The 25,913-nt window shown below is 39.0% G+C and overlaps 2 protein-coding genes across 2 annotated transcripts in view; one reads left to right on the plus strand and one right to left on the minus strand.

Annotated features, from left to right (window-relative positions):
- The window catches only part of CTNNA3 (catenin (cadherin-associated protein), alpha 3), a 2,453,748-nt gene that overhangs the window by 1,001,392 nt on the left and 1,426,443 nt on the right, over nt 1-25,913 (plus strand). The gene's annotated exons all lie outside the window — the stretch shown is intronic.
- On the minus strand, nt 12,200-14,941 carry LRRTM3 (leucine rich repeat transmembrane neuronal 3). The gene is made up of 2 exons (XM_006889021.1): nt 14,408-14,941; nt 12,200-14,062 (listed from the first exon to the last, which is right to left on the minus strand). Exons 1-2 carry the CDS (start codon nt 14,409-14,411, stop codon nt 12,519-12,521), a joined length of 1,548 nt encoding a protein of 515 aa, XP_006889083.1. The 5' UTR covers nt 14,412-14,941; the 3' UTR covers nt 12,200-12,518.

The following is a 25,913-nucleotide window of genomic DNA, read 5'->3' on the forward strand; positions in this document are numbered from 1 at the left end:
ATTGGGATGGGAGTGTCAGAGACAGTGTGATTGGCACAGGACAGAGCAGAGTTTAGGGCTGTTGTACATAGGGTCGCTATGAGTCGCAAGCGACTCAAGGCACATAACAACAACAACAACATGTGAATACGGCAGCGAACAGGCAATGTTCCATTTTGTGGGACATTGAATTGTTATTACTTAGAAGCAACTCAAAGATCCCTGACAACAGTAATAACCAGTATACCACTGTTAAAGGATATCATGATATTCAAATTCCTAACTCTTCACAAACTGCAGGTAATGGAGGAAAGAAGAAAGCTATACCAAATGTGGTACTAAGCAATTTTTTTCTGTGCTATTCCATTTAATTTTCATTAGATCTTTATAAATAATAAATAAACCTATGAAATGTGCCTAGACAAATGTACACAGGCTCACAGACATTTCAAGGATTGTTAATTCTTTGCTCTCATGGAACATTCAACGGTGATGATCTTGTTTTGTTTGCTTGTTTGCTTTCAAGAAGAGTAAGCTGAGACTAAAGGTTTTGCAGCTATTAAGCCAACACCGGAATCCAACCTGGGTCACCACAGGCCGAGTTCTTCCTGGCAGAAAGAACTGTTTCTCAATGAGGAAAGCAAAAGAACAAGCTCAATTACAATGTCAATTTATTGGAGAAATTCTCCAAACTATATATATGTATTTAGTTAAAACAAGGATTGTTTGCCCTTCATTCATTTCTTTGCAAAGAACCAACATCATATTTAAAAAAGAAATAGAGCCGTATTTGAATAGAATAATTTCAGAGAACCTTGCCAAACCTTGTGTCCCCTGAAGTACTTTTCCCAACCTGCTGGTTATGCCTGCTCTTAGTACAAGATTTTTTAACCTTTATCTAAAAGCCTTTGTATAAATATAAGTGCCTTTAGAAGACATAGTACTTTAATACTGCTGTTCATCTAGGAAGGAATATTTGGCAAGTACAGAACCAAGAAACCCTGGGACAATTAGATGAAGGAATTTCAGCACCAATAATCCTTCTAAATAAAAAAGAAAAAAAATACATAGAAATGGGATGCTGGGAAGACAGAAGGCCAACCTCCCAGACTTAACAATTTAGAGACAAACCTGGGCTGTTGGTCTGATATTTACAAGCATACAGCTGACAAATTACTTTCCTGACTTTGTAATAGAATAAAAAACAATGATTCCGAATTCTGGATAAAGAGACAAAGTTGGTAGACTTGAAGAACTGCAAATAAATCTACAGGCAGAAAGCAACAGAAAAGGTATCAAAATAAGCAAAAAAAAGAGCTGCTCTCCATTAGAATCAGAAACAAGAGAAATAAATACGAAGCTTAAGTTCAAGAGTATGATGGAACATTTGGACAATATCACCTACCACAAATGTGAAAAACAATGCCCATCACTTGGAATTGCTATTAAGATTAGAAATAGAACACAAGATATTGGCTTTAATGTTTTCTGGTATGACCTTTTCTCTTTCTAATTTATAGCTTGCTTAGTGATTTTGCGTTTTAGTGTAAACTAATAAAGACCCTACACATCTGTGTTAGACCATTAAAAAGACCAAGATAAAGATCGTAAAAATATATGTAGATTTTTATAGTTTACTACTCAGTTCTTCTTGTAAAAATATGGAAGACTAAGTACACGCTGACATTTAATGGCCATAAGATGGGGTTGAGTGGAAGCCACAGTTTGGGAAGTACATTAAAGAAGCAGACTAGAATTTAGCTAGCAGAAGGCTGTTCCAATGGTATTAAACTCACTATCATTGCTGTTGAATTGAAACCAACTCATAGCTGACCTTCTGTGGGTTTTCAGGCTGTCATTTGCACTGGAGGGGTTGGCTGCCTTTCTCCTGTGGAACAGCTGGTGAGCTTTGCAGTGCAGCTCCTCACCCACTAGACCACATGGGCTCCCCGTCCAAATGAGAAGTTACCTAGAAATAATTTTTTGAGGGGTTGGATAATCTGGCTAAGTAAATACTAGAGGGGATGAGGTATGAATTATTTTAGGGCAGTCCTATAACAAACTATAGGATTAATGGATAAATCTTATAAAAAGGAGATTCAATAGAAAAATGCTGTTCTTATATTTTAAAAAATTATTTGAGTTTATAAAAGATACAAGACTTCTTGCCAAATCATGCAATTATCTATCTATCTATCTATCTATCTATCTATCTATCATCTTCCTAGTTCATAATAAGGACCCAATTACTACATGGAGATCTCATAGGAAGGAGCTGAGCTGTCAACCCAGTGTTCAAATCAGCTGTGGTTCAGATTCATCTGTGGCAAGAAGAGAAACACTCTCCTTCCATGCAATTTATTAACTCTGAAAACCCACTGGAGAGGTCAGATATGTGTCAATTGAGACTTGATGGTACATATCAACAATGATGATTGCTATATATACACTTAAAAATATGTGATAAAATAGAAACCATTCATTCATGAGGATGTAAAATCTTATTTCTAGACATCTATAACATCCTGCCTGATAGAAAACACCAGTACTTATTTAATGTGGCCGTTGCTATACAGTTATTTAAATATTCCATTTTAAACATCATTCTATGATGCTAACCAAGAAATCATAATGCTCAAGCCATAATAATAATGAGTACATACCAAGTAATATTCAAGTGCTACTACTGGCTTATATTTTAAACTACGCAGAGAGATTTCATTGCTTTAAATTTATCACATGTTTATTAGAGTTCCTTAAAGCTTTTTGTACTGCTCTAACCTTAATATTGTCTTTAGAAAGTCACCATTAAACTTCTTTATGGAAAGATCTTCTAACAGAACTTTCAGGTTGATTTCATCAAGTGGAATAGAAGGAAGAATGTTTCCTTCAGAAAGTCTAGTGGATTGATGCCAGTGGTTGGTTATTGTTAGTTGCTGTTATCCATAATGACTCCTAGTGATCCTATAAACAACTGATCTAACTCTGTCCTGTCCTGTGTTATCCTCACAATCTCTGTCACACTCAAGTCCATTGCTGCAGTCATTGTGTCAATCTATCTGGTTGAGGTCTTCCTCTCTTTCATTGACCCTTCACTTTTTCAAACATGATGTCCTTCTCTAAGGAACAGCCCCCTCCCAGCAACATGCCCAACGTATGTGAGATGACCCTTCATCATCTTTGCCTCCAAGGAGCACTCTGGCTGCATCTTCTCTGAGACATATCTGTTTATTCTTTTGGCAGTCCATGGGATCTTTAGTACTCTTATCCAACACACAGTAAGAAGCATTCTTTTCCTCTCTATGTACTACCATCCTATCAAACCCCGAATACTGCTTCCAGTCCTATCTCACTATTGCATTATTGCCTGAGGTCATTTTCTTCTCACATCCACTTCATTAATATGTTTTAATATCAAAAGTGCTGAATAAGTATTTCTATTTAATTGAAGTCCTTTTCTCTTTACTGGCAAAATGTATCTTGTGTCCTGGATGGATATAATCAGTTTGATGAAGTTTTAGAAGAAATAATCTTTGTAAATTTGTCCTATAATCTTATATGTGAGACAAAAAATAATTGTATTTTAATCCTGAGAAGATAGAATTCTGAGTGTCGGCACTCTTTTAATAGGTGAAGAACAGTTGAGAACTCCCATGTAAAGGACCCAATGGCACAGTGGTTAAATAAATGGCTATTCTCTGAACTTTGGTGGTTTGACACTACCAGCTACCCTCTGGGATTAAGATGTGGCATTCTGCTTCCACAAAGATAAATCTTGGTAAACCTATGGAAGAATTCTACTTTATCGTATAAGGTCTCTATGAATAGGAATCAACTTGATGGAAATATTTTTGATTTGAATTTCTGGTACTCCCAAACCAAGTCATATATTTCATTTTCTAGGAATTAAGACAAGAAATAGCAAGGTATCCACACCCACTTGGCCAAGTCAAATCTCTCTCAAAGCCCTTTCATCAGGTGTCAGAGTAGCAGATGGATGTGAACCCCTGACTTTGGTGAGCAATGAAACACCATACCACCCAACGAAGGAAAAGAGTAATTATTTGCCAGGCTGGTAATTCAGCTTTATTTCTTTCTTTGTTCCCATTGAAAATCACAAGATCCGGTAGAGGTGGTTTGGAGCCTGTCTAGGAAAGAAGAGGAAGTCAACTAGGTTTAAATTAAGTTTTATGATCTAGTATTGAATGTAAGTAACTTTTCCATTGGTCATAGGCTCACTTTGAATGAAATAAACACATTGAGTTTACTTATGTGTTGTTATTGTGTACTGTCGAGTTGGAACCGACTCATAGCTGACCCTCCAGTGGGTTTTCAGAGGCAGTTAACCACAAAAGGAGAAGACTGTCTAGCCTTCTCTCACAGAGCAGCTGGTGGCCTCGAACCGTGCCTCTGGGGATTGCAGCACAGGTTCTTGCCACTAGGCCACAGGAACTAGGATGTTATTCCATATAAAAACTCAGACCTTGTGGCTTTGGTGTCTGCTTCCCCAGTGATGACCCTTTAATAGGTATCCAAGGCTGTGAACTGCACAGGAGGAGACTGCTCACTTATCTCCTGAGGAACTGCTGGTGAGATTTGAATCATCAGGGAACTAGTCTTTGGGTTAGCAGTGCAACTCCCTAAGGACTATACCACTATTGTTCACTCAAAGGCAACTATTTAAGAACGGAAGAAAATAAAGGAAATTCCTTCTTTGAGAAAGTAGAAACCCTTGAAAACAAAAATACATAGAGAATTGTTAGCAAAATCAGAAATTTTCATTACATTTCATTTTCTGGATAGTGTATCTCTTTCCCTCATTAGATTATTATTCAATAAGGAAGTTCAATTTTAAATTGTTGTTGTTATGTGCCTTCAAGTCACCTGTGACTCATAGCGACCCAATCTATGTACAGCAGCTCTGAACCTTGTCCTGTCCTGAGGCAGTCTCACTAATTCTGACACACCAACCCCCATTGCCCCAGTTACTATTTCAATTCATCTCATCTTGGCCTTCCTTTCCCGCACTGTCACTCCACTCTTCTAAGCATGATGTCCTTCTCCAAGATGTCCTTCTCTCCTGGCCATGTGCCCAAAATTTGTGAGACAGGGCTTCAAAATCCTAACCGCTAAGGAGAAACTTGGTTTCACTCTATCCAAGACAGACCTATTTGTTTTCTTGGCAGTCCATGGTATGTTCAAAACTCTTCTCCAGCACTACAATTAGAAGGCATCCGAAGTCATTGTCCAGCTCTCTGGGGCATAACAAGTAATTGCAAACACCATGGTCTGGATCAGGTGTACCTTAGTCTCTAGAATAATATTACTTTTCAGCACTCTGGAGAGGTCCCTGGCAGCAGATTTTCCCAATGCTATTCGTCTTTTGATTTCCTAACTGCTGGTGTTAAGAGTGTTGATTGTAGAGCCAGGCAAGGTGTGATTGTTAACAATCTCAATCACTTCTCCACCTATCATAGTGCTTCCAATTGGCCCAGTGGTTAGAATCTTTGTTTTCTTGATGTTGAGCTTCAATCTATATTGAAGACTACAGTTCTTGACCTTTTGCAGCAAGTGCTTCAGGTCCTCTTCAGTTTCAGCAAGTGAGGTTGTGTCATCTGCATAACATAGGTTGTTGATGAGTCTTCCTCCAATCCTGATGCCACATTCCTCTTCATAAAACCCTGCTTCCTGAATGATTTGTTCTGGATACAGGTTGGAAATATATGGATATAGGATGCATCCCTGATGCACCCCTTTCCTGATGTTGAACCATGCAGTATTTCCTTGCTCTGTTCTGAGGACTGCTTCCTGGTCCAAGAATTGGTTTCACATAAGCACAATCAAGTGTTTTCGGTTTCCCATTTTCCTCAAAGTTAGCCACAATTTGTTGTGATCTACCCAGTCAAATGCCTTCACATAGTCAATGAAACAGACAATTCCTCTGTTGCAAAATTAATTGTCTCTTCTTGTTCTTAAATAACTCTGAACATTGGAAGAGAATTACAGGATTGCAGAGCAGACAGAATGTCAAGAGCATCTATCTACCCATTACCCTATGACTAAAACACCCTAGGATTCCCAAATGCTCACATCACTGCACAGCTACCTCTGCTCTTTAGAGATTTTCTAGAAATTTAGCTGTTAAAAAGGGACAATTTATATCTATTTAAGTTAACAAGAATTGGTAAACATATCTAACACCTTATACTTGTAAAACCAGGCCTATCGATGTGTTATATCTGTGATTATTTTGATTATTCTTGAAAAGAAAAAAAACAATCCCAAAATACTCTTAAATTTTGCATAAATCCAAGGCCATTACATTGATTTTTACCAAATAAAATAAGTTAGAAGCCCTGGTGGTGCAAATGTTTCAATAAGCAATTGCTGTCAGAGGTTGCTGTGTCCCCCAAAATATGTATATGAAAGGTGGAAGGTTTGTCATGATCCTCCAGTATCTGGGGTATCAGGCAGTTGTAAAAGGATTGAGAGTGGAATGTAAAGGGAGCCTGTAGTATCTTTCATCTCAATGGGAGGTAGGACCTTAGTACCATGAAGAAAGAATTGCCTGGAATAAACCAATTCTAATTAAATTCAGGCTTTTATGCATGGCTTACTAGTAAGAAGTTGCACAGCCAACCCCTTAGCCAGTGACTGGAAGCCACTAGCCACCCTTCGAGAGAAGATGGGCCATTTCTTCCCCTGCAGTTTACAGATACTGAACATCTACAGGGGGGTCAACTATGAGTCACCTCCAACTTGACAGCACATAACAACAGCATGCTTGGAAGTTCCTTGATTGGGATGGCACATGGGCAAGGCACATGGAGATGTCTCCAAGGACAGTGGAACTATAGGTGCTGAAGGGAAAAAAAGAACTTCCTTCTGAACTGATGTAGAGAGAAGGCCTTGCCTAGAGCTGATACCTTGACTTTGGACTGACCTCTAGCTTTCAATATATAAGACGGTGCATTTTTGCTTAATAAAGCCATCTATTTCTGGTATCTCTGATATAGCAACACTGGGTAACTAAACTCTGCTAACTGAAAAGTCAGCGGTTCAATCCCACCAGCTCCTATGTGGGAGAAAAGATCTTGTGAATTACTCCCATAAAGATTACAGTTTAGGAAACCCTGTGAGGCAGTATCATGTCCTATAGGTTAGGATGAAACTGACAGCACAGAACACTACTAAGAGACTTGAAAAATTAACAGAATATCTGAGGTAGGAGATATATGGTCCAATGTTTTGACAGAAAAATAAGGAGCAGACATGTGATTGAAACCTGTAATATGTGAAAATCTCTAGGGAATTTGTGAGCAAGTAACTTTTCCATCAAATGAGGCTGTCTTGCCATAGCTTTATTTAACTAGTATGAAGATAAGGAGAGCTTAGAAACAGAAGTATTAGAGAAGAGATGGGAAAATTGTTGATTTCGAACCCTTGCTATATTGATCTGATTTGGGAAACATTTAGAATTTTGACTTAGTATGGATGATAGCTCTACCACCAAGATGGTTGATATCTTTGTTTCATCATTAGTACATTGTGACAATGACTGATACGATCTTAAATTACATGATGTGTAGGAACTTATGTGTGTGGGGTTTTTTTGGTTAAAACCGAAGGTTAAAGATAAATTAAGTTCTAGGCCTGTCTCTAAGTCTTATAAATCATCTACACGTGAAAACAATGGGTTTGGTTTCCTGTAACATACAGTTTGGTGATTTATTTTTGACCCAAGATAAATTTAGAATTCACTGACTACATTTTCTTTGAAAAGAATAGCTAGTTACAGTTTTAAAATGTTATAAAATTTATTTTATACTTTCTCCTCATAATCACTCCATGAAGTCAGACCCATTTTACAGATGGGGAACTTAAATTCAGGAAAGCTAAACAATTTTCCAAAGATCCTTTGACTAGCAAGTGTTAGAGAAAATTGGTTATAAGAATTATTCTTTAAAAGCCATATTATATCATTCATGATTGTGATAATTTCACAATTAATAAATGAATAAATAATAAATTATTTCTTTTTACTTAGATCAACTTGGTAATTTTTTTTTTTATTCTAGCCAAAAATCAAACTAAAGAAAAAATTCCCAGTTATGTTAGCATCTAAGGAAAGTTGGGGACTAAGTCTACAGGGTAGTACAATTAGAGAAAGTTACATTCAAATATATTTATATCTATAAATATATTTATAAATATATTTTATATATATATAAATAATTAGTTTTTAAAAGTCATCTCATACAAAAATTTTCAGGAGCCATTTAACTTACATTTATCCTCTTAAGATATTTATGAATCAGATTTACTAGTGGTTTGTTGTTGTTTTTTTTCCAGTTAATAGCCTCCAAAACTCTGTCTTTCCTTTTCTACATGGGTAGCTTAAGAAAATGAATGCATAACAAAAGGTATGGGTTTACAACAGATCCAAATCATAGTGAGAAGCTTGGGAGCAAGGAATTAGAAGAAGCCACAGTTTCCCAATCCCCACCCCCCTCCATTTCTCATGGTTTAATTCTCATTTGTCAAATGCCTAGGACTCCTTTTATGTTGGGCTTCATGGTCTAATGTTTGTTTGGGATGCTAGTCTAATTCATATTTTAAATAAACTATTTGAAGTTTTCTTCTTGGTAAATGTCAAGGGAATTGAAGCTCTTTCTCGTGCACCTACAGCACTGGAAAGACCTCTGCCAAATGCAGGAATCTGACTCTGCATTATCCTTCCTCAGAAGAACATAATTGCATTATCCATGAATCATCACCTCTCAGACTGTAACATCATTGTCAGAGAGAAGCACCAGCCTTCAGCTGGCCGAAAGTGGGGGTGGGGTGGGAAGGAAGAGAGTGAGCAATGGGGCCAAGCGCAGGTCACTGGGATGATCAGCAAGCTGGAGCTTTCTAAAGCCAGAAGTGGAGGACTCCCTGATTGGAAAGCTCACATATTCCTATCAACCTGTGTACAACGGAAGTCGATTTCTTCAATGTTAACACTGAAATTCGTATTCCTTAATAAATTATATTGCAGTGTCCTACCAATGGAAGGCATTAACTCGCTTAATGAAACGATCAGGATATTTGGCCAACAATGATGGGTAGAAATACTTTAGGATATTTCCAGTCTATTGTTCTTACATTATTTCGTTCTCTTTATGCTTGGACACTTCTTTCTATCTCTCAGCTCTTGTTCTATGGTCTCTGTTCTGACATATTTTAAAAAGTCAGTATGTAGAATAGAAATTTCAAAAATGCCATTGAAAATGTATTGCCAAGGCAACTGGACCAAATAGAATTCTAACTGGGTCCACAGATCACCAACTATATAATGTAAATTACGTTTACATAGAATGTAGGATTAAAACCTAAAAGAATGAATAGCGGTGGTTTGTCATGGTAACCACTAGAGGGCAATGCTGCTCCACAAAATACCTCCCCTAACCTGTTTGTCTACTTAGGTAGTTGACTCACCAGATCAAGTGAAAAATGGTTTAAATTCTTTGAAAAGATGTAATATCAACATCCTTGGAAAATACAAACTCATTTAAAAAGGATATATTTTGTATAAGTGTTGCAAAGAAGACGGTGCCTATTAACTGTACTGTGGTGGCACTATGTGTACTGGGGCTAATAAAAACGGAAGGAAAAAACCATGTAGTTCAAAGAGATTAAGCTTGATTTCCTTTCTGCGCTGTAAAGCATTGGAAGTACTGACTGAATCCATTACGCACCCAAGTGTATAAATCAACAGGTCAGGTCATTTATTTAACTGCTGTCTCCTTTGAGGGAAGTAAAAGAAATTCTCATAAATTTGCACTGAAACAAAATGAATCTCGATTGTATTTCTCTAATAAGCTAAGGGTTTGAAAGAACTGTGAGAATAGGTCTGGGAATTGTATGGAGACATGGCTGAAAGTAACAACTTCAGAGCAGAAGAACCTTTCTCAGCCCTAGGTTAAATGTGTGGTAGGGACTTGTAAGAATTACATGTTGTCATTCAGAAGATTAATAGTAATTAGAGACGCTTCATTCCCACCAGGGCTAAAGAACTTTTAAAAAATTTGTTTAGTTTGGTGATATCATATCCTAGATTAAAATGTTGTTTCCTACAAGAGATTTTCTTTTGGTTCTGCATATTACCATAAATTTATAAGCAGTTAAAGTGAGATTTTTTTTTAAAACGGCTAGCCCTCCACATGTTGGTCATTCATTTAATCCTACATCACAGCTCACACATGACTGGCTTTGACTTTTAGAAACATTGTTTTATACATAAAGCACATTTTTATATATGTTAATAGCACCATAGCACTGAGAATTGTAAGGTTTCAAAACATGGGTATAAATAAGTCCTGTTTGCTGTCCATCATAAATGAGGCAGAAAGTCATCAAAGAATAAAAATGGGCCTTTTCACTTTAACACTGCATTTAATTAATACATTCATCTTCAGTACAGTTTAAAAAAAATGAGGTCAACCAAAAGTAATTTCAGTTTTAGATGGAAGATGTGATTACTGACATATTTTGCTAAAAGGTAAGATTACAACTTCATTGAAAAACATTGCAGTAGGCTCAGCCATCCAGTTCATAGTACTGTAAGGAAGAACCTGCATTATTAATCAATTAGGAAGATGCAACTGCTTGCCATCAATAAATGCATAGCCACAGTTATTCAAGGGTTCAAGATACTGTGGCAATTATACTTTTCTGAACTGGCAACTGTGCTAAGATTTAATCAAAATCCAAGTATCCTTGAGAAACCCACTCTATTAAATGTCCTTTTTCTTTTTTTTTTTCTTTATTGCTTTTAAAACTCTGCTTTTAATCATCTGGCTTCCTTGCGCTTCTATTTCATGGTGATGTGCCTAGATTTTCCCTCTCAGCATATTTAAAGCCTCCAAACTATATGAGAAATGCTGGTAAAAATAGCCATTCACTTTTTTTTCTCCCCCCTTTTTTACTGCAGTGATTCTGTTTTGAAGGAACAGGGACATGGATCAAGGTGTCAAGCCAAATTAAATGAAACAGCCTAGATATTACAGGCCTGATTTTAGTTCCTGTAAAAGAGTGTTTCATTTTGGAGAATGAGAGACAATTGCAGGCTAAAGATATTCTTCCGAAATCTTAATGGGCTGTGGTCCAACTTACTGATACACAGGGGCTATGATATTTGTGCTGCAGTCAATACACTTTCACCAGTGACAGAAAAACATGCAGGCAGACTGCAGACTTTCAACAGGCACTATACAGAATCATACTGGTGGACGAGTTCACAGTACGGATGAACATAGGGACACTGTGATGTCAGCGACAGAAAAGCATAACACAATTGCCATCAGGTTGTTCATTTTCCCCTCCTCCCTCCCCCTTTAGGACATATTTTATACATTCATTTAAGGTGTTATCAAAATCATCTTTTGCCTTCATGCTCTTGGAATGTGTTCTTTTAAAGCATCTAAATAAAGTATCAGTCGCTGGGGACTGGTGTGTGTCGGGGCACAGAATGGAACAGCACAGGGCAGCTTGACAAATCCCAAACAGGAGAACAGGACAGAGCTAATGATTCTGCCCACTACATTAGGGTCTTTGAAAGAGCTGCAAAGAGAATTTCTGGTAAGCTCCCAACCACATGCATATGTAGCAAGCTGCCTTCTCATTTGCAAACCTCATTTCTGAAAACTCCCTCATGTGAGGAGAGGAGCAGGAGTGAGAACTGCCTCCTCAAATTTGCCTCCTGGTGATTTCATTGTATTTTTTTTCTGGAAATGTACAGAATAGGGAAAAAATTAGCAGTGAAGCCTTGTGTCTGATTTTACAGGGATGAGTTGTTCAGAGACAAGGCTTCTGCTCTGAAACTTTGCATTTTTACCATCTCCTCACAATTCTCAATATACAGCATTTTAAACCTCTAACTCCTTCCTCAGGTGATCCTTTATGGGGAATCAAACACCCCTGGGATTTTGCTCCTTGCACTGCTTTATTCCAGCCCTACGTTTGGGGAATTTTCTACATTTCTCCTCTTCAGTCAGGCATTTGTTCTAAGGCTCTGTTTCTAAATATTCCTGCAATCTAGTCACCTAAAAGTCCCTCCAACTCCCAAGCACCTGGACTCCTTCAAGTTCCCCTTGGTTGCCCATGGACTGCAAGCCTGCTGGAAATGTAGGGTTTTGTCCCACCACAAGGAGAACACATAGATGTGGGGCATTGACTCATGAAAGAAGTTTTCTCTTAAAACAAGTGTGACATTAACGGAATCAGTTAAGGGTCTTATACAATAGGCATTCTATTAAACCCGAGTTCAAGCATCACATTGATTGTGGTGTTTCAATTTCAATGGGGTGATTATGTATGAGAGGAAAATGACCGGTATTATGAATGTGCTAAAACTGACAGGGGAAGACCCAGCCAGCAGAGGGAGGGCAGAGGGAAGCGGGAAGGGGGGCCGCCACGTTCCCTTTACATGTAGTCACCAGAGTTCAATAAAGCACCACTTATTTCCCAGGTTTTAAGAGCGCTTTTACTACAAGGGTTCATACCTCGCATTCTCTGGAGCCTGATTTGTTATAGGTGCAGGGTCCCGTCCCATTCAGCAGCATCTCGCTGGTCTCTGTGTTGGTGGGTTTGTAATCGACATAAAACTCCTGGGTGCTGGGAGTCATTTGCTTGAGGGACTGTCTTTTCTTTCGCCTGTGCTTGCGCATGAGGGAGCGCTCCTGCAGCTGCTTCATGCTGGCAGGGTACCGCTTCCATGACACGTAGATGACCAGCAGGATGACGAGCACAGACAGGAACAGGGCCACGCTGCCCGCGATGATTTTATGGAAAGAAATGTGCTCCGAGTCTGCATCTGCATCGGGCTCTGGCGCGGGCTCCGTGGCCCCCACCGTGGGGGGCACGGGGGGTTTGCTCTCGTGCTTGGGCCTGGGGAGCTTAGGCTTGAACGTGGGCTTGGGGAGCGCCCTGGCCACATCGAACCTCTCCGTGGTACTTTTGCCACAGATGCTGTAGTTCTTCACAGCATCGATCACGTTGACCCCTTGCAGTTCTTTGGGACTGGCGCAGATGATGGTGTTCTCCCTCAGCCCTTTGAAACTTTTCAGCCAGTTTACCAGGGAACAAATGTTTCTGCTGCATTCCCAGATATTCCCGGCAAGGCTGATGTCATTGAGGGATATCCAAGAATCCAAAATCTCTTGACCAATAAATGTGAGTTTGTTGGAATCCAGGTTGAGGCGCTGCAGATTGGGGACACACTGGAAGACGCTGGGCCCACTGAAAGCTTCGATCTCATTGCCTGATAAATCAAGCCTTTGTAAGGAGCTCCATGTCCAAGACATGGTCTGTCCTATGACACTGATTTTATTCCACTGCAAGTAGAGGTTTTGTAGGCTCACCAGCCTGGGAAAGAGGGCCAGGTTGAGCTTGGAAAACTGATTGTGCTCCAGGTGAAGTTCTTTGAGTCTGATCATACCAGCAAAGACATTTCTGGCCAAACTTCGGATCCTGTTATATCCCAGGTCCAAAAGTTCCAGGTTCCGGCAGTCCTGGAAAATTCGCACCGGGATGGTCCTCAGGGAGTTGGACCTCAGGTGTAAACTTAACAGTTTCCTCAAGCCCCGAAACTGTTCCGACCCCAGGGAATGCAGCTGATTGTAGGACAGGTCCAAGTTCCTTAAATTTGTCACCGGCCGGAAGGTGTTGTTAAGGAAATAGGAGATTCTGTTGGAACTCAGAATCAACTCTTTGAGTCTGCGTATTCCATTGAAAGCATTCTCGTCAATATTGCTGATATGGTTATGGTCGAGGTACAGCCAGGTGAGCTGGTTGAGCCCTTTGAACTGATTGTACTTAAGTTTCTGGAGGCTGTTATAGCGAAGGGATAAGCCCAAGCAGCCAGCAGATATACTTGACGGTATCTCCTGTAATTTCTGAGATTCACAGTAGACCATCTTGCCTTCACACCTACAGCCCCTAGGGCATCCTCGTTCAGCAGAAGAAAGCATGGTCAGTAAGACAGTGGGGGCTATAACCAGTGCTACAGCTGATCCGCTCAGTAGCCTAATGACATTGAAACCTGGAAATAAAAACAACTTAGAAAAGTTATCCCCCCACAAAAGAATCCATTCATTTTTTTTCAGCAAGCAAACATAAGCATATTTTTGCATTTCTTTTTTATAATAAATGGAACTATAAATAAAAGAGTATTTAACATCTCACAGGATCTTGATGTGATTTAAAGAGAATTATCTCTAGGGATTTTTTTTTTAAATAGTTAAGCAAGGAAATGAATGTATCCACTTAACAATTGAATGCAGAGCCTTAGAGATGAGCAAGGTAATCTTACAACTAATTAAGGCAGAATTAATACATTATTCTATTTTTTAAGAATAAAATAAGGAGAAAAAATGGTAAAACATACCCATCCTTTGTATTGTTCAAAGGTCGTCCTTACGTTCTTTGCTCTGGCTTAGGGGGCCTCTGTCATAACAGCCCCTGTCAGCTGTGCTGTGGTGAGTCAGGGCTCGCTGACACCCAGGAAGAAAAATTGGACCCCTTGGGAGATGGACCGATTTTGGAACATTATTCTTTGCCAGCCACGCAGAACACTCCAAGAACAAATAAATCCCAACACCGCATTCACAGCAAAACATCAGAATCTTCCTAGGTAATAGGATCTTCATGGATGTTACGTTTTTGCATCTTTACAGCTGAGTGTTTTTGGCTTTTTTTTTGGGGGGGGCGGTGATGAAAAAAAAAATTTGAACCAAACTGGCTTCTACAGTTTCTTCTTATCTGAAAGCATGATGTATTCCTCCAGGCAACGTGGGGCTACCTGCGCTGTCACATCTGTATTCCATAGCCCGGCGGTCCTCCGTGGTGAGCGCCGGTTCAGCCACAGAGCTGCGTTGGAGCCCCAGAGGCTGGAGAGCCCCGTGCCCTGCACACACTCGGCTCACTTCTGCAGACTGTCATTCTGAAAGCTGCTCGGACTGTTGCTTTGGTTTCAGTGAATGCAGTCTTATGTAAAGCTGCCCCCAGTGGCGAAGAACATTATGGGCATGTGCAGAAATGCCTCTCTTTTATCTTGCAAATGAGCAGCCTCTCTGCTGGAAAATGAATGATTCTTCGGGGGTTGCTCAATGGCAACTGAATGGTCACCGTAATCAATAACTAGCAACGTTTTCTGTAATTCTCCAGGCTTGTTTTACAAGTTGGCAGTGTCTTTATTGTCTGCGTCCACTTAATCGCTAAACATGTGCTGCCCGGAGTTGGGTTTTTTTTTCCCTCCCCCCGCCCCTGGAGCTTGACATTAAGTTCACAGACTGTGTGTCAATTTTTCCTAACCTCAATGTGGGCTTTTGAACTGAAATGAGCTTTTCACAGAGATGCACTAACTGCTTAGTTGACCCATTGGAATCACTATCATTATATTATTCAAGGTGTCTCAGGATGCTACAGTGTTCTATTTTGAAAGAGAGGAGAGAACTAATGACACATGAATCAAAGTGACTAATCTCTTTTCTGGCTTTCCCACAAAAGATATAATTGTCTTATATCATTGGCTTGTGTCTTGGTCTGTTTTTGTTGTTTTGGTTGCTGTCTTATTTTAATTAGATGATAAATAAACCATTCTTGCTGCCAAAAGAAGGATCAAGACATCATTTGGTTCACAGTTTATTGATGCTGCTATTTATTACATGTTTTATTGAGTGTTTTTGAAGTGCTTTAAACAGGCTCTCTCGTTTTATCTTTAAACTAGTCTGTGAATTAGGTTCCATTCTCAACTCTGAACTCATTGGCATCAAGTCAAAACTAACCCTCCAGTGGGTTCTCAGGAGGAGCTGTAAATTACACTGGAAGAGATTGCCCATCTTTTTCACATAGAGTGACTAGTGGATTCAAACCACAAGACAAGGGTCATCTTTAAGTTAACCTCATGTCTCTGTACACAGTAGAGTACCATGGCTCCCCAAGGCTCTCTTAGGAAACTGAGACTTGGAGAGATAGCTGAATTGAGGTCATAAAACTAACAAGGAGCAATGCCAGGATTCGGAACTCATTCCTCTAACATCTGAATCTATACTCATTAAATGATATTGCTTCAATAACGGGGTTGTTTTAATTTAAAAAATGAGTCAAGTGAAAATAAGTCTGATTGAGGGACTGGGATAGGGAGTAAAAATAAACACATTGCTTCTTAGAGTTGTATAATGCCTCTCCTCTATGTATTTAAAGAAGTATTATAGAAACTAGAGAAAAATAGTTTATCTGTGAAGAATACAGACTAGGGTACCTGGGTTCAAATAATGACTACTGCTGATTAGTTGTATAACTTTGGGTTGGTTTTTTCCTGTGCCTTAGTTTTCTTATCTGTAAAATGGACCTGATACTTAAAATTTACTTCATAAACATGATTTGAGGAATAAGTAATTCTAATATCTATAATGCATTTGCAATCATGTTTGGCACATATTAAGCCTAGGATAATGGTTGTTATTATTTAAATAACATCTACTTTATTGTATTTCTTTCCCAAGCTGATGCTACATTTTGCTTAGTGTCGAATAGTGACTGTACTGATTGTCATCATTTACAAAGAACTACTGCAGTGAAAATCTTTTACAATTGCAGCAGGCATTTTTTGAGAAATTGTAAGTGACATATTTGATGAGAAATCTCTGTCTTCTCAGCTTCACCTTTTGCTTCTATGCATTGTGACTACTCGTTCATGTTTTATTCTTCAGCAAAACAAAACTTGATACCATCTGCCTCATCATGATGCTATTGGTGTTATTGGCTGGTGCCATCAAGTCGATGACTGCTCATAGCAACCCAATGAACAGCAGATGTGAGCCTGGCCTGAGGTGTGCAGAGTTTCTGCCCATATCTGCCTGTTCCAGCCCATTGTTACAGTCACTTCCTCAATCCTTCTTGTTCCTGGCCTTCCTCTCTTTCTCTGACCCTTCACCTTTCCCAGCATGATGTCTTTTTCCAAGGATTAGCCCCTCCTAACAGTTTACTCAAAGATGAGAGATAAAGCTTCACCATCCTTGCTTCTAAGGAGCATCTTAGTTATCCTTACTACAAGACAGACTTGTTTGTTCTTTCCATAATTCACGGGATATTCTTTTCCAACACCATAAGCATCGATTCTTATTCTGCCATCCTAAGCTTTGAGACGCATAGGAAGTAATTTAAAAGACTATTGCTTATGGATTAGGAGCACCTTGTTCTTTAAATTGACTTCATTTCTCTTCAGCACGTTGGAGAGGTTTAAATAGTATAAATCTTTTAAGTTTGCCTTCTTCTGTAGTTGATTTTAAGTGAATTGGCTATAAGAACCTCTGGAAACTTTTTGTATTTTCCAAAGGTGAGTAGTTTGATAAAACTGAGGCATCATTAGCAACGGGTCCCAAAGGCGTAAACCAAGATCCAAACCCAATACTTTGGGGTCAGTTCTAACTCATAATGACCTTCCTTGAGGTTTCTGAGACTGTCAAAATTTATAGGAGGTTCCTCATCTTTCTCCCTTGGATTGGGCGTAGAATTTAAACCATCTGCCTTTTGGTTAGCAACATGATGTGTAATGCAAGCCATTGAGCTGACTGCGACTCATAGTTACCCTATGACTAATGGATATAAATTTTGCACTACCCCATGCCATCCTCATCATATCTGCTATACTTAAGCCCATTGTTACAGTCACTGTAAAAATCACCAACTCCTAAGTCATTATGACTAATGGCAGCACGTTCCCCCTAAAATCCCAGCTATGAATACATCTAAAGTAACTGAGAGCTTATAAAAATATATGTATATTTCTTCATGTGCTTGTTGGCCATCTGAATGTCTTCTTTGGTGAAGTGTCTATTCATATCCTGTGCCCAGTTTTCAATTGGGTTATTTACCTTTATCTTATTGTGGTGCTTGAGTATTTTATAAATTCTAGATATAAGTCCCTTGTCTGACATGTCATTATCAAATATTTATTTCAGATGGCCAACAAGCACACGAAGAAGTGGTCAAAATCCCTAGCTCTAAAAGAGATGCAAATCAAAACAACCGTGAGATAGCATCTTACCCCAGTAAGAATAACAAAATTTAACAGAACAGCAAACATCAAATGCTGGTGAGGTTCCAGAGAAACTAAAACCCTTATTCACTATTGGTGGGAGTGTGCAACCACTATGGAAGGCTGTATGGTACTTTCTCAAAAAGTTGCAAATAGAAATACCATTTGACCCAGCAATTCCACTACTGAAAATTTACCCTAAAGAAACCATAACCGCCACCCAAGCAGATATATGCATATCCATGTTTATTGCTGCTTTGTTAACAACGGCAAACATCTGGAAACAACCCAAGTTCCCATCAACAAACGAATGTATAGAGAAGCTCTGGCAAATTCACACAATGGAATACTATAAAGCATTGAAAAACAAGGAACTCATGAAATATTATACAAAATGATGACCCTGGAGAACATTATGCTGAGTGAAATATCTCAGTCACAAAAGGACAAATATTGCATAGGGTCACTGTTATAAAATGGGACTGACATTGAGATTGAGGGAAGATAGAGGAGGAGGGCATGAATGATGTTTATTACATTGAAAAAGATGAGGAAGAGAACTGTTTAAAAGGAATATGTGATTGGGTGTTATTGTCATGACAGGAGTCTAGAATGAAGGCTGCACAGTGGAGTGGACTCAGGGGGAGGGATTACATAACAATGAAAGAGTTTTTCTTTTTTTTATTTTATTTTATTATTTTTGTGTGAGTGTACCATCAAATCAGTTCTGACTGGTACAGGAGGAGATTGTCCCTCCTTTCCCGGCAGAGCATCTGGTGGATTCGAACCGTAAGCCTCTGGGATTGTAGTTGCAGCTCCTTGCCACTAGGCCACCAGAGCTCCCCAAGTTTTTCTTTTACTTTTCAAGGAGAAGAGTGAATTGGGGGTAGGGAAGGGCAGGGAGAAAAGTGCAACAATGAATGAAAGAATGGAAAGCCTAAGTGTCTGTAAACTTTCATTAAAATTAATTTAAAAAATGTATATATTATGTTTCTGCACAAAGACTCTGATGAACTGTACTTCTTTCTTCCTTCTCCATAAAATGTGGTAGCGTGACTAGGCCATGATTTTTTGCTGTTAAATGTCGTGTGGTTGACAACAGCTCATAGTCACTCTCTGAACCCTGACCTATCTTGAACCAATCTCAATCTGATGCACCTGTGCCGTCATTGCCACAGTCACTATGTCATTCCATCTAATCCAGGGTCTCCCTCTCCTGCAGTGACCTTCTATTCTTCCAAGTATGTCCTTCTCTCAGGACTTGTTCCTTCTGGAAATATGCCCAAAGTAAGTGAGGTGTAGTTTCAAAATCCTGGCTCCAAGGAGGAACCTGGTTTCACCCTCTCCAGGACCTATCTATTTGATCCTTTGGCTGTCCATGGTATATTTGATATTTTTCTCCAGCACCACAACTCAAAGGCATCACTTCTTCTTCTGCCCTCCTTATTCAATTGTCCAGCTCTCATTTGCATAGCAAGCAATTGAGAAGACCATGGCCTGTATCAGGTGCACCTTATTCCCAATAATGACATCTTTGCTTCCCAGCATTTTGGAGAGGTCCTGGACAGCAGACTTTCCTAAAGCAACTAATCTTTTCATTTTGTTATGCCGGAGCCAAGAGTGTTGATTGTGAATCTAAGCAAGATGAAATTATTAACAACCTGATTTTTATCTCCATCTGTCATGATGCTTCCAATTGGCCCGGTTATGAGAATTTTGTTTTTTGTGCTGAGGTGCAATCCATATTCAGGATTGCAATCTTTGATATTCTGTGGCAAACACTTCAAGTCCTCCTCAGTTTCAGTAAGCAAGGTTGTGTCATCTGCATATTGCAGGTTGCTGATGAGTCTTCCTCCAATTCTGACGTCACATTCCTTGGCACAACTACTGTGACATTTTGGCATTTCCTCAGTAAGCTGAACACAGAAATTCTATATGACCCAGCTATCCTACTGCTTAAAATACACCCCAAGAAAATGAAAACTGAGGCACCAACGGAGACTTGAATGCCAATGTTCATAGCAACATTATTTACCATTGCAAGAACATGGAAATAACCCAAATATCCAACCACAAACAAATGGACTGAGACATTTTGGTACATTCACATGATGAAATACTATGCAGCATGCAGGAGAAATTATTTTGTAGGTTACTACCTAATTTGGGAGGGATTGGAGAGCAGCACTATGTTAAGTGAACTAACTCAGACCCATAAGGACAAATACTGTATAAAAGCATTATTGTAAAAACAGGTAACTAGTACAATGTGTATGAAGATCTAAGGGGAGTGGGAGCAGAGGAGTGAGGAAGGGTGGCAGTCCATGTTTTCCTTCTACTAATCCTTCTCCCCTCCTCCCAACTTTTGCATTCCAGTCATCCGTTACTATTCATGTATCTTGGTTGAATGTTCGATCAATTTCTGACTGCAAAAATTGGTAGAGATTATCTATTTCTTCCTCTTTGGCTCTGGTTGTTGGTACTTATATTTTAATGATAGCGGTATTCACTGGACTTCCTTGAATGTGTGTGAATATTATCACTCACAACACTGTATTTCAAAATGGATCTAGACATGACCTTTTTAACTATGAAAGTGACTCCTTTTTCCCCTCACCTTTTCATATCCAGCATAGTTGATCATATGATTGTCTGATTCAAAATATCCCATGCTAACTCATCTCATTTTGCCAATACCTACTATGTAAAGATTTATGTATGTCCGATGAGACTCTGAATATTGCATTAGAGTGTCGAGAAGCCAAAGCTAAAGGAAGAAACCAAGAAATCAAAGAGCTAAACAGAAAATTTCAAAAGGTAGCCCGGGATGATAAAGCAAGATACTATAATGAAATGTGCAGAGAGCTAGAGTCAGAAAATCAAAAGGGACGAACTTGTTCAGCGTTTCTTAAGCTGAAGGAGCTGAAAAACAAATTCAAACCATGGGTGGCAATATTTAAGGATACTTTGGACAGTATATTAAATGATTCAGAAAGTATCAAGAGAAGATGGAAGGAATACACAGAGTCACTGTATCAGAAGGAATTGGCTGACACAGAAGAATTTCATAAAATGATATATGAGCAAGAGCCTATGGAGATGAAAGAGGAAGTTCAAATTGCTCTGAAGGAATTGGCAAGAAACAAGGCTCCAGGAGTTGACGGCATACCAATTGACATATTTCAAAAAAACAGACGCTGCCCTTGATGTGCTCACTAAGTTGTACCAAGAAATTTGGAGAACAGCCAGCTGGCCCACTGATTGGAAAAGATCGATATTTGTTTCCATTCCAAAGAAAGGTGATCCAACAGAGTGTGGAAATTATCAAACAATATCATTGATATCACATGCAAGCAAGACTCTGCCAAAAATTATCCAAAAATGTTTGGAACAATATGTCAACAGAGAACTGTCAGATGTGCAGGATGGATTTAGAAGAGGTCATGGTATTAGAAGTATTATAGCTAATGTCAGATGGATCTTAGCAGAAAGCAAAGAATACCAGAAGAATGTCTATCTGTGCTTCACTGACTATGCAAAGGCTTCTGACTGTGTGGAACACAACAAGATGTGGCTGACTCTGAGAAGAATGGGAATCCCAGAGCATTTGATTGTGCTAATGCAAAACTTATACTTGGACCAAGAGACAGTTGTCTGAACAGAGCAAGGAGACACTACATGGTTCAAAATCAAGAAGGGGGTTCGTCAGTGATGTATTCTGTCTCCATACCTTTTCAATCTGTATGCAGAACAGATCATCTGAGATCCTGGGCTATACGAAGAGGACTGTGGCATCAGGATTAGTGGAAGAATCATCAACAACCTGAGTTATGCAGATGACACAACCCTGCTTGCTGAAACTGAGGAGGACCTGAGGTGCTTGCTGCAGAAGATCAAGAACTACAGCATCCTGTATGGACTGAAGCTCAACGTCAAGAAAACAAAAATTCTAACCACTGGGCCAATTGGCAGCATCCGCATGGATGGTGAAGAGATTGAGATAGTTAACAGTTTTAATTTACTTGGCTCCATAGTCAACACTCTTGGTAACAGCAGCCAGGAAATTAGGAGACGAATTGCATTGGGAAATTCAGCTGTGAGGGACCTCTCAAGAGTACTGAAGAGCAACGATGTCAGGCTGGAGACTAAGGTGCGCCTCGTCTGGGCTATAGTCTTTGCAATTATATGCTATGCATCAGAGAGTTGGACAGTGAATAGGGTTGATAGAAAGAGGATTGATACCTTTGAGCTGTGGTGCTGGAGAAGAGTGTTGAATATACCACGGACTGCTAGGAGAACAAACAGGTTTGTCCTGGAGAGGGTGAAGCCAGAGTGTTCCCTGTAGTCAAGGATTCTGAAGCTTCATCTGACATATTTTGGGCATGCTGCAAGGAGAGACTGGTCCTTGGAGAGGGCCATCATGTTTGGCAGAGTGGAGGGGAAGCGAAGGAGAGGAAGACCTTTGGTGAGATGGATCAATTCTGTGATTGGAGCGGTGGGAATAAGTGCATTTGAAATGGCTAGTTTGGCACAGGATAGAACAGCATTTAGAGCTCTTGTACATAGGGTCGCTATGGGTCGCAAGCGACTCGATGGCACATAACAACAACAACAACTTCTTCCTTAACAGTGGCCAATTTTTCTACATTCATGCTTTTCACATTTCATGCTCCAATCACTACTATGTGCTTAGAACTGTTCTTCCACCTTTGTGTTGCCAAACTCAAGGGCTCAGCTTCAAGTGCCATGTCAGCTAGTCTTCTTCAGTGTGCTCTGTTGTGCTGTGTTGTACACAAGGTTTTTGAAAGCCTGTTATTTCGGAAGTGGATGTTCTTCCTGTTGTTGTTATGTGCCATCGAGTCACCTGCAACTCATGGCGACCTGATCTTCAACAGCCCCCAAAACGGCTCTATCTGTGCCATTCTTACTGTTTCTGACACACCTACCCCCACTAAATCAGTTCATCTAATTGAGAGTCTTCCTCTCTTGCACTGTCCCTCCAACCTCCTAAGCTTGACATCCTTCTCCAAAGACTGATTCTGCTTTTCAACATGTCCGAAATATGTCACACAAAGCTTTAGAATCTCTGCCTCCAAGGAACAGCCTGGTCCTACCCTTTCTAGGATGAATCTGTTTGTTATATGAGGAATCCTTATTTCTAGTCTGTCTTAATTTGGATGCTCAGCTTTAGAACAATATCTGATAGAGAAGCATTTTACAGAAAGGAGCAGATGAAAGACATTTCCCAATCACAGAAGAAGTAACCAATAGATTCAATGTCCCCTCCACCCCAACCCCCTTGGCAGGTGTGGTTTGACCTATTTCTTTCTCTGCTCCACCTGCCTCCCCTTCCACCTCTGCCTACGTCATCCAGCATCTCCCTCCCTCTAGCCAACCCTTGAATATGATGGCTTAGGTCTCAGTTCACTTCTGTGATGCATTTCTCTGACCCTCTGTTTTTCCAAGCATGATGTCTTTTTCTGAGTAATAGTGTCTTCTGACAATACAGCCAAAATACATGAGATGAAGTTTCACAGTCCTTGCCCCTAAAGAGTATTCTGGTTGCACTTCTTTCAAGATATACTTGTTTGTTCTTCTGACAGTCCATGAGATATTCAATACACTTCACTAACACTGTAATTTAAAGGCATCAATTATTTCCTAGTTTTCTTTAGTCATTGTCCAACTTTTACATGCATATGAAATAATTGAAAATACTGTGGCTTGTTTATAGCACATCTTGGTCTTTCAATTGGCATCCTTACTCTTTAATGTTTTAAAAAAGAGGTCCTTGGCAGTAGGTTTTCTCAGAACATGTCTTGATTTCTTGACTGCTACTGCTATGGATATTGATTTTGAATCCAAATAAAATTAAATCCTTTATAACTTCATTTTCCCCCCATCTATCATGTTGTTTCCTATTGGTCCTCTTGTGAGAATATTTTTTTCTTTATGCTGAAGTATAATCTATACTGAGCCTCTGTTTTATTTATTTCTGCTTTTTAGGACCTAGAAGAGAACAAAACGATTAATAAGTGCTCAATGAATATTTATTGAATAAACACGTTTAATGGGAGCCATCAGTACAAATTGATATTGGACATAAAAAATGTTGCTTTTTTTTGTGCCCAAGATTGATCTTTACAGATTTCCATTGAGTCTGGGCACAGTTTTGAAAAGAGTTTTTTTTAATTTTCTAAGAAACTGGAAAGTACCAAAACTTAGCAGAAGATATTAAATTTTCATGTAGACATTTTTTATGATTAGAATGTAATTTTCATGAAAACAATAAATATGTTTTTTAACATACTCCATGGAATATTTCCCAAGGGTAACACTTCGAGACATTGTCATCTAACTTTCAAATTGGGGCTTACCAACTTGTATCTTTCCTAAATAGTAAAGAAGATCTGAATTATAGTTCCTCTAGTTCTTGAACATGTCTGTGGCATTTTCCAGTGGGAAGTAGTCATAAAGACACCCTTTTTGCCTGGAAGCTGTAGTGCTGCTCAAGGAGGGCTGGAGGACCCATCAGCTCTGTCCTCTTTTTTAATTTTCTTACTCTCTGGTAACAGAAACACTAGGTACCCACTGAGAATGTAATGCTCTCACTTTTCTTAAGAGAATCTTTCTTGGGTTTTCCCTATAATAAAATTTTCTTCTGTCTTACACACTTTTTCCTTCGTTTTCTGGTACATCTCTGTACCCATTTCAGATCCTTCATTGGTTCTGATTTTGCCTTACCTAATAATTCTACTTTCACAATTACCATTTTGAATTTATAATTATTATTCAGTCTTATATTGGTAATTGGTCCCCTCTTCAAGGACAATAAGTATTCATTCTTGGACTAAGTGCCTCCAGACACTGATCTACTTGGACACTATTTCTTAACCTAGAAACACTGACAACTCTCTCCTGTTTCAGGAGAATGGAGAGCCTGAATAAGGAAGATTATTTTTGAAACTGGAAGAGGAATTAAAATGTAATTCAAATCCTAAACCAGACTGTATCATAAGATGACAAATATTACTCCAAAGATAGAATAGTTCCTGAAAAGAAAGTAACTTATGTTCTAAATGGCTTTAATAATTTATTGTAATAGTTTTTTTTAAAAAAAAAGTTTATTCTTTTTCTTATTGACCAAAGCAGGGTTATTATTTTTAATTTATCTTCCAACAGAAGAAAAATTACGCTCCATTATATCTTTAGCAACTCTCTTTTTTTGTACTTCACAGTGCATATAGAACAAACTATACCCTGACAAGTTATAAATTCCAAATGAATCTAGAACCTTAATGATTTATACCATTATAAAACATAATCTCATGTAGCTAAAGAAGATTTTATTGTTAGCTTCTTAATTGCACTTGTAGGATTTCACAAAGCTGAATGTGTTCTGTTTAAACTGGGTAAATAATCAAATCTCAGCATATAATGCCAAGTTTCATCCAGCATGAAACTGAATTGCCAAATAAAAACTTACAGAATTAAAGTTTAAAAAGAATATATGAATATTTTAATATCATGATAGCCTTGGAGATTTCTGTCACGTGTCTTGTACATAGTTTGAGCACCTATTGTAGACTAGGCACTATTCTAGACACTTGGAATATTGATGCTTTTGTTCCATGCCATCACTCATAAACACACTATGAACAACAGATCCAAACCCTGTCCTATCCTGTTCCATCCTTATCATCTTTGATTTACTTAAGTTATTGTTACAGTCATGGTGTCAATCCATCTGGTTGAAGGTCTTCTTCGCTTATGATGGACCTCTGCCTTTCCCAGCATGATGTCTTCTTCTGAGCACTGCTTTTGTTGTTTTCTGCCTTCTAGTTGAAAATGG

Source organism: Elephantulus edwardii, unplaced genomic scaffold, assembly GCF_000299155.1.
Source record: "Elephantulus edwardii isolate Elephantulus edwardi_28Jun2011 unplaced genomic scaffold, EleEdw1.0 scaffold00074, whole genome shotgun sequence".
NCBI classification, from domain to species: domain Eukaryota; kingdom Metazoa; phylum Chordata; class Mammalia; order Macroscelidea; family Macroscelididae; genus Elephantulus; species Elephantulus edwardii.